Consider the following 12,896-nt stretch of genomic DNA (forward strand, 5'->3'; position numbering starts at 1 on the left):
ACTTATTTACATTCCCACCAGCAGTGTATAAGGGTTTCTTTTCCCACACATCCTCACCAATGTTTGTTGTTGCTTGTGTTCTTGATGGTAGCCATTCTAACAGGAGTGAGATGAAATCAGATAAGGTCTTGCGCTTTCTGCCCAGACTGGCCTCAAACCACGATCCTCCCAATCTCTGCCTCCTGAATAGCTGGGATTATAGGGGTAAGCAAATGTGACTGCTCATCCTAAGACCCAGTTTTTATCATCTTACTTGCTTGGTTGAAAAAACCTAGCTTGCTAATGCACAAGACCTAGATTCTCCTCCTTTGGTTGTCCATTATTAGTCTTAGACACTCTGTCTGGTTTCTTTCTCAGCACACCCTTTTTGGGAATAGCAGATTTCCTCTTGTTTCCCTGTAAACCCTGCTCATTTGGGCCTTTCCCCCTTTGTTCTAATTTTACCACCATCTCGAGGACATCTTCTCAACTACTGTAGCCCTTGGTGATCTCTTCTGAATTCTGATTTTGTGTGTATTTCATATGTGCTGATGTCATTTTCTGATCTAAATTGCAAGGTTGAGAACAGAGACATGTCTTACATATTATAGTCTTTAATTTAGGATTCACCAAGCAGTTGCTTAATAAATACTGTGATGATTGGCCAGAGGATTGATTTTTGAAACCATTCAGTGAATGCTGCTAATTCATTTTTAATCATATAGTGTGAGTGGTTTAAGTTGCAACCCTTCCATCTAATGTGTTAGGTTTAACTTGAATTGATAGTAGACACCAGTCAAGGTTGAAATAGTAATTCACTTTCTTGGGGCTCTGATGCTTCAGGGTTCTTTTCTACCAGTCAGATAGATACTCCTTTTGATATTCCAGCTATTTGAGTAATCCTCCATAGTTTACAAGTTTTATTTAAATGATTCATCTCATTCAATCCTCGTTACAACTCAGGAGGTAAATGGTAGTATGTTTAATTTACAGAAAAAAAAATTGAGGCATAAAAATACTTAAATGAGTATGGGTTACCCATCTAGTTTGTGATAGCACCCAGGGCTCAATCTAGGCGTTCTGACTTAGAGTTCCTTTTCTAAAGAGTTTCTGTTTTTTCTCTAAAGAAGACCCTGCCCTTGATGAGACCTAACCATGGTTTTCTGGGGTCCTTTGTCCAAGTGTGTTTTAGTTTTTGCTGCTGCTTCCCAAAGGATGAAATAGAGGCTAAAATTTTTGATGGATTAGTATCTCAATTTGTATGATTTGCCTTGGTATCTTTGTAAGACATTTACTTAGAAAGAATTTAAGTGGAATTTACTTATGGATAATGTGATGACTAAAGCCTAAGCTGACTGGTACAGTTGGGTACTAATTAGTCACCGCCCACATCTGTGGTAGACTGTGTATGCAGCACCAAATCTCAATAGCTATACCAGGAGTGTGCCTGGTAGAGAAGGCCAGGCTGAGGTCAAGAATTGAATTGTCACCTGAGGGCCTCTCCAGACAGGACTGTATGCATGGAGCCATAATAATCCTTGCCTTTGCTGATTCTGTTTGACAGAGGCATGACACCATAAAGCCTTTCAAAACTCATTTCGTGTCCTACAGTGTTTGGGAGCGAGAGTGGGTGTTCAGACAAAAAAGGCTACTTCCTGAAGTGTTTATGCAAAGGACCATTTTTAGAGAGTTATGTGGAATGGAATTGGGTCTGACGTCAATGCCCAGTGTGCTTTCTGTCCCCTGGAGGAATAGCCCATATGTAGAGACAGATGTGAGACTGAAGTCCTTTTTACATATAAATAATGCTGGGAGAGAACAGGAGCATTGCTGTGAGGTGGCAGTGGGGAAAGAACAGTTTACTGTAAGCCAGCAATGGCCATGTTGCTCTTTTATGCACTTTTTAAAAATCTCTTAACATGTACAACTTTTAAACCTAAATATGTAGAAAATAAAAGGGTACAGTACATTAATAATAATTTAATTATCATATAGATAATAATTAATTCCTGTGCAGCCATCATCTAGATCAAATAATAGAACGTTCCAGGACCCAGAACTCCCCAGTTATTTCTTTTGATCACTCTTACACTTCTTTTGGAGCCAGTGTGCTGACTGCCTGGTAGTGACAACCTCACTTTTCCCTTGCCATTTCACATGTATCCCTAAACAATTTAGCTTCATTTTACTCAAATTATGCTACATTTACTCTTTTGTGTCTTGATTTTTCTCCTAACATTATATTTAAATAATTTAACATTATTGCATATAGCTGTAGTTTGTTTTCTTCTGTCAGTATGCAGTGCATCGTATGGCTACAGCACAATTGATTATTTTATTTTTAATGGATATTTGGTGTTTTCAATCTGGGCCAACTGTTTATAATATCATTTAGGACATTCTTGAACTTTTGCTTTGGTGCAGACATTTCTGTTAGACATACTTTAGGTTAAACTATATGAAATTACCATTTTTGCAAATCAAACATCGAATATTCCATATGATGTGGTTTACTACCTAGATTTAGATATTAAATCATTTCCTATGATTATTCGATCACAGGACATATACATATTCAATTGTAGTAGATTCTACCAAATAGATTTCTAAAAATTTTATACCACAGTAACCTCCTGCCATCCACGTGTAGTTGTCATGTTGCATATGGCTACATTTGCTTTACAGTTGCTTGTCATGCTTTTGTTTGCATTTCCTGGTTACTAGTGAGGTTGAGTACTTTTCATTTATTTCAGCCATTCAGAGGTCTTATGAAATACCTTCAAGTAATCTGCCCATTTTTTATTGGGTGTTCGTCTGTATTTTATTGATTACCCAGAGTTCTTTATATGTTCTAGATTTGAATCCTTGAGGCTTGCTAAGTGTGTGGCATGTCTCCTGTGTTCATCTTTTCACTCTCTCTGTGATGTCTTTTGATGAACAGATATTCTCATTTTTAATGTAGTCATTCATCATTTCTTTTTATAGTCGTGTCTTGTTTAAAAAATCTTTTGCTATAAGTTCTTGATGATACTCTACTATATTATTTCCCAGCAGATTTATCATGTCTCCTTCCACTTGTAAGTTTGTAGACCTCCCTCTTCTCCATCCTCCCCCTCTTTCCTTCCTTTCTTCCCTTTTTAAACTAAGGGCATTGTGCTTGCTATGCATGTGCTCTACCACTTGAGCCATGTCCCTAGCCCTTTTTGCTTTAGTTATTTTTCAGGTAAGGTCTAACACTTTTCACGCAGGCTAGCCTTGGATCATGATCCTCCTAGCTTCACCTCCTCTGAAGCCACGATTAAAGACATGTACCTTATTTGGCCGGTTAGCTCAGTTGGTTAGAACGTGGTGCTAATAAAGACATGTACCTCCATGCCCATCTTGTTTGTTGAGATGGAGACTCATCCTGGACTGGCCTCTAACTGTGATCCTCCTGATCTCCCAAGTAGCTGGGATTACAGGAGTGCACCACCATGCTTGGCCTTTGATGCTCTTATCTGAGTAGAGAAAGCACAGGTAACATTGTTTGAGGACTTAGATGTTTGTTCCTTTAAAGTCGTGTGGGAATTCTTAAAATTGCAATTGATGTTCCCTACCCTGCAGGGATCTTTGCAATTGCTGATGAAGATTTGGCCTTTCTCCATTTCAGATTGATATCAGTAAGTGCCATTATTTAGTGGATTTGGACACCATGAGAGAAACACCCCGGGAGCCAAAATATTCATCCAATAGAGAAGAATGGATAAACTTGGCCCACAGACCATTCCTTGATGCTTCTAGGTATGTGGCTTAATCCTAAGAGAACTAAAACCAGTGTAAAAAGTAGATTCTAGAATCGAATAACTTCCAGTCCTGGGATGACTCTTGGAGCTACCATTTTCTTTTTATTTGGGCCCAATGCATTGTCTGTTTTTGTTTAGCTTCTTGAGAAATCTGGTGTGCTCTCTTTTTAGGTGTCATCCAAATGAAAGGCTACTATGTAGTACAGGTAGGTCTGCTGTAGAAAACTCAAATGATGTTTGACGTTCACATGTCTTAATCAAGAGTATTCTGCTACTGTTAGCAAGATTTGGCTATGTCCTTTGAGGAAGTAAAGTTTCCTATCCATCATTTTCAGGCTTAAAACTCAGCCAGCATTGGGATAGGCCTTATTAGATCTTAAATAGAGAGACTGAACAGACCAGGGCTTGGCTGGCTCTTCAGAAATTATCATTAATGATCATTATTTTTGAGAGGCAATCAGGACATTCAGTTTTAGGAGTCAGAACTGTCAGGGTGTCTGTGAGCTTATTGTTTAAAGGTGGGGAGGAGAACGTACAATAAACATAATAAATAAGGTAATATATGGTGTATTAGGATTCTCTATAGAAACAGAACTAAAAGAATATATATAATTATAAGAGGGGATTTATTAGGTTTGCTTTCACGATTGGAGACTGTCTAGCCCAGCATGGCCATCTGCAGGTTGGAATATCTAGCACCTGCTCAGTCCAGGAAGCTGGGAGCCTCGAAACAAGGGGGACCAATTATGCAGCCCCAGTGTAAGGCTGAAGGCCTGGGAGCTCCCTGGCAGTTGCTGGTGTGAGTCTGTGTTAAAAGGCTGAGGAAGGTGGTGTCTGATGTCCACATGTGATGGCAGCAGCGACAAACACACTCACTTGGGAAGAATGAGCTCCTCCTTCCACTTGCGTTCCACCCAGGCCTGCTGCCTGTTGGACGTTGCTGCCCAGGTTCAGGGCATGTTTCCCTCAGTTGCCGTCCCATGTGAGTAGTCTCTGGAAATGCCCTCAACCATGCTTAACTAATCTCTTGGACATCTCGATTCAGTCAAGTTGACAATCAAGTTTAACCATCACGTGCTATATTCGAATGATAAATGCTAAGAGGGAAAAAAGCAAGTTAAAAGGAGGAGTGAGTATTCCCTCAAGTTGAGGGTTCCACCTTTAGCTAGGGTGGACAAGGTAGGCCTCACTGAAAAGATGGTATTTGAACAAAAGAGATGGAACAATAAATAGGAGGCTCCTGAGACTGGAGCTAAGCAAGAGTGAAGAAAAATGGGCAGTGTGGTCAGAGTACAGGAGGCCGTGCTCTCTTCATGCTGTGAAGAGATTTCTTGGCTGTTGAAAGGCTTTTACTTTCAGTGAAAGGGGGAACCATTATAGAGCAGAAATGTTACAACTTCCTTTTTTAAAAGACCATTTTCAGTACTGTGCCAAGAATAATTGGAAATAAGAACAGAAGCAGGGAAGTTAGGAGACTGTCACAATGGTCTCAACAAGAGATGGTTCAGGTCAGGAAGAAAGCTGTGGAGGTAGCGAGATGTGGTTTGATTTGGGATATGTAGCTGTGCACTGGGTTTAAGCTGTGAGAAAAAGAAGGCAGTCCACGATAATCCCAGGGATTTCGATCTGGGCAACTAGAGAAATGAAATTGTCATTAACCGAAATGGGAAAGACCACAAATTTTAGGGGGATAATGAGGGAGATCAACCTTGGTTAAATTTGATATGTCAGATACCAAGCAAACAGAATTACTTATCTAGGCAGCTGAATATGACATGCAAGTCTAGAGTTCACTGAGGCCATCTGAGCTAGAGATATAGACTTTAGACTTGTGGGCATTAGATGGCGTTTAAGAACATGAGACTGGAATGAGATGCCTAAAGGAGAGAATGAAGTTGGGAGTGAGGTAGTATTGCAAGTGAGGGGAGAAGAGGATGGCCAGTAGAGGTGACTGAGGTGGAGTGAACCATGAAGTGTCAGGTGATCCAGGTCAGGGTAGTATCTTTGAAGCCGAAGGATAAACATGTTTTCAGGAGAGAGGGGTCAGCTGCGTCAGGAGCTTTTGATAAATCAGAAAGATAAAGAGTAACAGCTATCTGTTACATTTGGCATCTGGTGAATTAAATTTGGGTACAGGGACTTGAGAGGTTTGGAGGACTTACCTGAGAGGAGAATGGGGATTGTAAACACAGACAAGTCTTTTGCTGTACAGGGAGATAGAGAATAGGGCTATATAGCTATCTGGTTGTAGGTTTCAGGGAAGTTGATAACTAACAGAAGATTTTTAATCTTTTAAAAAAATATTCTTACTGTGGTAATATATAGGCAACAGAAAGGCTGGGCATAGTGGCTCATGCCTATAATCCCAGCACTTGGGAGGCTGAGTTAGGAGGATTACAAACTCAAGGCCAGCCTATGCTATGCAGCAAGACCCTGCTAAAAAAATGCCTTCTAAATCATTTTTTAAAGGTTTTTTTTTTAACTGATACACAAAATGTTTTAGCCATTTTAAGTATATAATTTAATATCATTAAATACATTTACAGTGTTGTACAACCATTACCACTATCAATTTCCAAAACTTAGAAACATCAAAAAAATGTTAATGGGCTTTACGTTTTACAACACTTTTATGTTAGAAAGATTGAGCAGACAGTGGAGAGATTTCCTGTATACCACTGCCACCACAGCCTCCTTCTTTGTCAGTATCAGCCATTTGCTGGGATCAATGAGCCTCCATTGGAACATTGTCATCACCTTACTCTCTCTATTGGACAGTTTTATGGCATAATGTCATGTGTCCACTGCTCTAAAAGTACCTTGTGTTCTACATGTTCTTTACCCTACAGTCTCTGGCAGTCACAAATCTTTTACTGTCTTTATAGTTTTGCCTTTTCCAGAATTCATAGAGAGATGGTACTTGCCTTATGATGGTTTAAGATTTTTGACTTTACAGTGGTCTAAAAGCAGTAGGCATTTGGTAGAAATTTTGGATTTTAATCTTTTGCCAGACTAGCAGAGTGTAGTACAATACTCCCAGTTAGCTATGCCATTCACAAGGCTAAACAAAGACACTTTATAGTGTACTGTGCTATGATGCTTTACAGGTTAGGTATAATTAAATGCATTTTTGAACTTTTTATTATCATATTATTGTTGCACTGGGGTTACATTGTGGCATTTACAAAAGTGCTTACAATGTATCTTAGTTAAATTTACCCCCCTCCATCATTCTCCTTTATCTCCCTCTCCCTTCTCAGAATAGTTTCAACAGGTCTCATTTTTCCATTTTCATACATGAGTACATAGTAGTAAATGCATTTTGACTTACAGTATTTTGGATTTTGTTTATCTGAGCATACCACATCCTAAGTTGAGAAGCATCTGGAGTAAATTGTAGGAATCATTTATATAGATTTTTCAGATTATCTTTTTTCACTTAGTAATGTGCATTTAAGTTTTCTCCATGGCTTTATTTTCTGAATAATATGATGTTCCATGGCTTTATTTTCTGAATAATATTCTGAGTTGGTTAATCTTGACTATCAAATTGATTTGATTGCGGTATATCTAGACCATAGAATACATGTTAGTCAGATTTTTCCATCACTGTGATAAAATCCTGACAAAACAACTTAGGGGAGGAAAGATTTATTTTGAATTGTAGTTTCAGATCATCACAGTAGGGAAAGTATGGCAGAATAGAGCAGCTCACATGGTGGAGACCAAAAAGCAGAGAGAGTGCATGCTTTCTCTTTTTCCTCTTTTAGTTCATCAAGGCTACCAGCTTACTGGGTGGTGTAGCCCACATTCAGGGAAAGTCTTCTCTTAAACCTCTCTGGAAATGCCTTCACAGACACACCTCCCAATCAAATCAGTCATTCACTTATTGAAGGACATATGAGTTGCCTGCAAGTTTTGGCAGTTGTGTTAGTTCATACTACTATAACAAATTACCATAGACTGGGTGGTTTCAACAACAAACATTTATTTCTCACAATCTTGGAGGCTGAAAGTCGAAGATCAGGGTGCCAGCACAGTTAGATTCTGGTGAGGGTTCTCCAGGTTGCAGATAGCTGACTTCTTGTAGCCTCAGATAGGAGGAATAGAACAAGCTACCTTTTGGCCTCTTGTGAGGGCACTAATCTCATTATTTATTTATTTATTTATTGGAGGAACTGGGGTCTGAACTCAGGGCCTTGCACTTGCTAGGCAGGTGCTCTACCACTTGAATCATGACCATAGCCCATTAATCCCATTAATCTTATTCTTGAGGTCTCCAACCTCATGGCGGAATTACCAAACGCCCACCTCCAAGTACTATCACAGTGGCGATTAGATTTCAACATACGAATCTTAAGGAGACACAAATATTCAGTTTATAAGGGCAGTTATGAATAAAGCTGTCACAGGTTTGAACTTAGGACCTCACACTTGTTAGGCATGCACCCTACCACTTGAGCCACTCCATGAGGTCACGCTGTCACAGGTTGAGTATCCCTTGTCCAAAATGCTCAAAACAAGAAGTGCTTCAGATTTTAAATTTTGGGATATTTGCATATAAATAATGAGATATCTCTGGGATGCACCCAATTCTAAACACAACATTGATTTATGTACTACCTTATATGTGTAGTGTGAAGGTAATTTTATACAATATCTTAAGTATGAAACAAAGTTTTGTGATATGGAATTTTCCACTTGTGAGGTCATGACAGCACTGAAAAAGTATTGGATTTTGGACCATTTTGGATTTCAAATGTTCATATTAAAGGTGCTCAACTTGTATGAAACTCACATGCAAGTTTTTGTGCGGATATAATTTTTATCTCCTTTGGGCAAACGCCAGGCAGTGTGATTGCTGCACTGTTTGTTATGACTATGTTCAGTTTTCTAAGAAGCTGGAAAAGTATCTTTCAAAGTGACTGAACCATTTTGTATTTCTACCGGTCATGAATACGAGTTCTTATTGTTTATATCCTTGCAAGCATTAGGGACCGTAAGTCTTGTGGATTTTGGGTAATAGATGTGTAGTGGTATCTTGTTGTTGTTTTAATTTACAGTTTTTAATCACATTGATGTAATAGCATTAATTTTCTCAGTGAATTAGGAAGTGAGATTATCAGTTGAGAATGAAGTGTAAGGAATGAAGTGTTAGAGATTTAAGGAAAGAGAAGGTATAAAATAATTGAGAGTAGTAAAAGACAAAATGAGTTAAAGAAGTACATTTTGATTGGAGATCAGGACTCACTCAATTTTTTCTTTTTTGGCGGCCCGGGGGTTTGAACCCAGGGCTTTATGCTTACAAGGCAGGTGCTCTTAACTCTTGAGCCAGCTGGGTGGGGAAGCAATTTAATGAGTGATCATGGCTTTATGTTGGTAAGGAGGGGAAGGAGGAAGGGCATTGAGCGACTGAAAGACAATGAAAGGCTCAGGATCATGGATGGATGTTCAAAACATTGTCAGAGTTGGACTAATAACAGTAGTGAGCTGGAAAGAATGGAGCATCAGTGATGGTGTGAAGGTCCTTGCATCACATGTGTTCCTTGGTGCTTGGTTTGGTATTTCATAAAGTATTTGGGGTAGGTCTCTATTATGCCTCCATTTTTAAGTTGAGAAGACTGTGACAACAGGAGACTTGGCTTGGAAAGATTCCAAGCTCTGAGGAATAGGAGATCCCAAGTGACCTCCCTGTGAACTGGGAATACCTTCAGAGGATTTTCATTCCTCATAAATTATTCGCAGGCCTTCATTTTCATGACTGTGTGCTCAGAAGGAAAGAAATTAGTTGGTAGTGTTAAGAACTGAAGAGGGTTGGGCATGATGGGCATTAAAAGACCAAACCTACAAATCATGGACTAGAAGAAGGAAAAGAGTTACAAGTTGTAGGCATAGAAAACATATTCAGTAGAATAATAGCAGAAAAGTCTCCAAATCTGAGGAAAGAGATGGTCATCCATGTACAAGAGGCTTTTAGAACAGCAAACAGACAAAGCCAGAAAAAATATCATATTGTAGTTAAAACATTAAATATACAGTACAAGGAAAGAATATTAAAAGCTACAAGAGAGAAGTGTCAACTCACATATGACAGATTTCTTGACAGAAAATCTAAAAGCACAGAAGGCACAGAATGATGTACTTCAAGTCCTAAAAGAAAATAACTGTCAACCTAGATTACCATATCCAGCAAAGCTGCCTATCATAATTGAAGGATAAAGAAAAAACCTTCCATGATTTAAAAAAAACCAAACCTCTAAAGGAATTAATGAACACTAAGCCAGCACTGCAGAGGTACTTAAAGGAATTATACACACAGAAGAGGAAGATAAACACAACCATGAGAATATGGGAAGAATAAATACTCTAGAAGAGTAGATAAGCAAAGAAGAATTAGGAAAGAACCAAACATTACAAACCAACAATATAACAGGAATTAGTACATGCCTTTCAATAATAACTCTGAATGTTAATGATCTCAATTCTTTAATTAAAAGACACAAACTGTTGATTTAAAAAGCAAGACCCACTGTTTGTTAACCTAAAAGAAATGCATCTCACTGGCAAAGACAATCACAGTCTTAAAGTGAAAGGTTGGAAAATGATATTCTAAGTAAATGGAACCTGAAAGCAAACAAAAGTAGCTATGTTCATATTTTACAAAGCAAACTTCAAACCAAAATCCTTCAGAAGAGACAAAGAAGGTCATTTCATATTGAGAGAGGGAACTGCCATAGAGAAGATATAACAATTGAATACACATCAAATGTCAGCGCACCCAATTTCATAAAACAATTCTGGATGTAAATGCACAGATAAACTCCGCCCTCAACACAATAATAGTGTGTGACTTTAGAACCCCACTCTCACCAAAGATCAGCCATCCAGAAAAAAACTCACCAAAGAAACTTTAGAATTAAATGACACTATAGATCAAATGGATTTAACAGACATCTTTTTATACTATTTTTATTAGCATACATTAATAGTAATATCAGGACTTCATTGTGATAATGTCATAGATGTGTGCAGTATACTTTGAACAAGTTCACCCTCCTATTCACTTAACTCCTCTCTCTCCCTCTTTTACAAACAGTGTTTGGTGGATTTCATTATGTTTTCTCCACATACATGTATATGTGTATACATACATGTAATGTACTTTGATCCTCTTCACGCTTAGATACCCTATCCTTTTGCTCTCCCCCGATCAGACATCTCGGCAGAATATTCCACCAAATGTCCACAGAATAAACATTTTTCTCAGTAGCCCACAGAACATTGCCCAAAGTAGATCATATTCTAGAACATAAAGCAAATCTTAAAAAATACAAGAAAATTGCAATAACTTCTTGTATTTTATTAGACCACAATAGAATGAAAGTAGAAATCAACAGTAAGAGAAAGTATAGAAAATATGCAAACATACCGAGACTGAACAATACATTTTTGAATGATCAACAGGTCATTAAAGAAATAAGGGGAAGAACCCAAAAATTCACAGAAGCAAATGAAAATGAAAACACAACATACCAGAACCTGTGGAATACAGTGAAAGTGGTTCTAAGAGGGAAGTTTATACCTCCAAATGCCTACATTAAAAAAATCAGAGATCTCAAATAAATAACCTAATGATAAACCTCAGTGTCTTGAGGTGTCAATCCTAGAGTCATTGGAGGAAAGAAAGAACAGTACAGATCACAGCTGAAACTAATAAAATGAAAACTAAAGAAGCAATGCAAAGGTTGAACAAAACAAAGAGTTGATTCTTTCAAAGAATAAACAAGATTGGCAAACTCTTAGACAAACTCATCAAAACAAAGAGAAGACCCGAATGAACAAAATTAGAGACAAAAGAGGAGACATTACAGTGGATACCACTGAAATCCAAAGGATTATTAGGGAATATTTTGAAAAGTTATACTCCAATAAATTGGAACATCTAGAAGAAATGGATAAATGTCTAGATGCATATGACCCACCAGAATGAACCAAGAAGGTGCAAATAACTTAGGCAGATCAATAACAAGCAATGAGATTGAAGCAGTAATAAAGAATCTCCCAACAAAGAAAAGCTCAGGTTGGATGGTTTTACTGCTGAATTTTTATAAGACCTCTAAAGAAGAAATAATACCAATGGTCCTTATACTATTCCATAAAATGGAAGCTGAAGGAATGTTTGCAAACTCATTTTATGAAGCCAGTATTAACCTGCCACCCTAATGGGAAAAGGACACCACAAAAGGAAAACTATAGGCCAATTTCTTGATGAACATGGATGCAAAAATCCTTAATAAAATATTTTCAAATGGAAGTCAAAAACACATGAAAATATCGTACATAATGATCAAGGTGACTTCATTCCAGGAATACAACCCATGACTCAACATATATGAATCAATTAATGTAATGCAACATAAAGACAGAGGTAAGGACAAGAATCACATAGCCATCTCAATAGATGCAGAAAAAGATTTTGATAAAATCTAATCTCCATGATAAAAGCCCCAAAGAAACTAGGAATAGAGGGTTCATACCTAAAAATAATAAAGGCTGTATATTAACAGACTTATAGCCAACATTATAAGAAATGGGGAAAACTAAAATCATTTCCTATAAAATCAGGAACAAGACAAGGATGTTCACTATCACCACTCTTATTCAGTAGAGTGCTTGAATTCTTAGCCAGATCAATAAAGTAATAGAAAGACAAGGACTACAAGTAGGAAGTCAAATTATCTCCATTTATAGGCATGTCATATGACCCTACACTTAAAAGACCCCAAAGACTCCACTAGAAGATTTAGATCTGATATATGCTTTCAGCAAAGAAACAGGTTATAAAATCAGACAAAAAAAAAAGTAGCTTTTATATATACCATACACCAAAAATGAACTTGCTGAAAACAATCCCATTCACAACAACAAAAAATACATAGATATAAACTGAACACCAAACAAAAAGACATGGAAGACACTAGAAGATGTAAAGACCTCCTGTGTTTGTGGATTAGCAGAATAAATGTTATAATGGGCATACCACCACAAGCAATATATGGATTCAATGAAGTCCTCATCAAATTCCAATGACATTCTTCACAAAAATAGAAAAAAATCCTAAAATTCATATAAAAA

The 12,896-nt window shown here is 37.7% G+C and overlaps 1 protein-coding gene across 3 annotated transcripts in view; it reads left to right on the top strand.

Moving 5' to 3' along the window:
* Alg9 (ALG9 alpha-1,2-mannosyltransferase) overlaps window positions 1-12,896 on the top strand; it is a 99,708-nt gene that overhangs the window by 51,868 nt on the left and 34,944 nt on the right. For all 3 annotated transcript variants that reach the window (XM_074066739.1, XM_074066738.1, XM_020165799.2), the window contains exon 14: window positions 3,629-3,759. In XM_074066739.1, coding sequence (XP_073922840.1) covers window positions 3,629-3,759 — 131 coding nt within the window. The remainder of the gene's footprint in view (window positions 1-3,628; window positions 3,760-12,896) is intronic.

Source organism: Castor canadensis, chromosome 2, assembly GCF_047511655.1.
Source record: "Castor canadensis chromosome 2, mCasCan1.hap1v2, whole genome shotgun sequence".
In the NCBI taxonomy this organism is placed as follows: domain Eukaryota; kingdom Metazoa; phylum Chordata; class Mammalia; order Rodentia; family Castoridae; genus Castor; species Castor canadensis.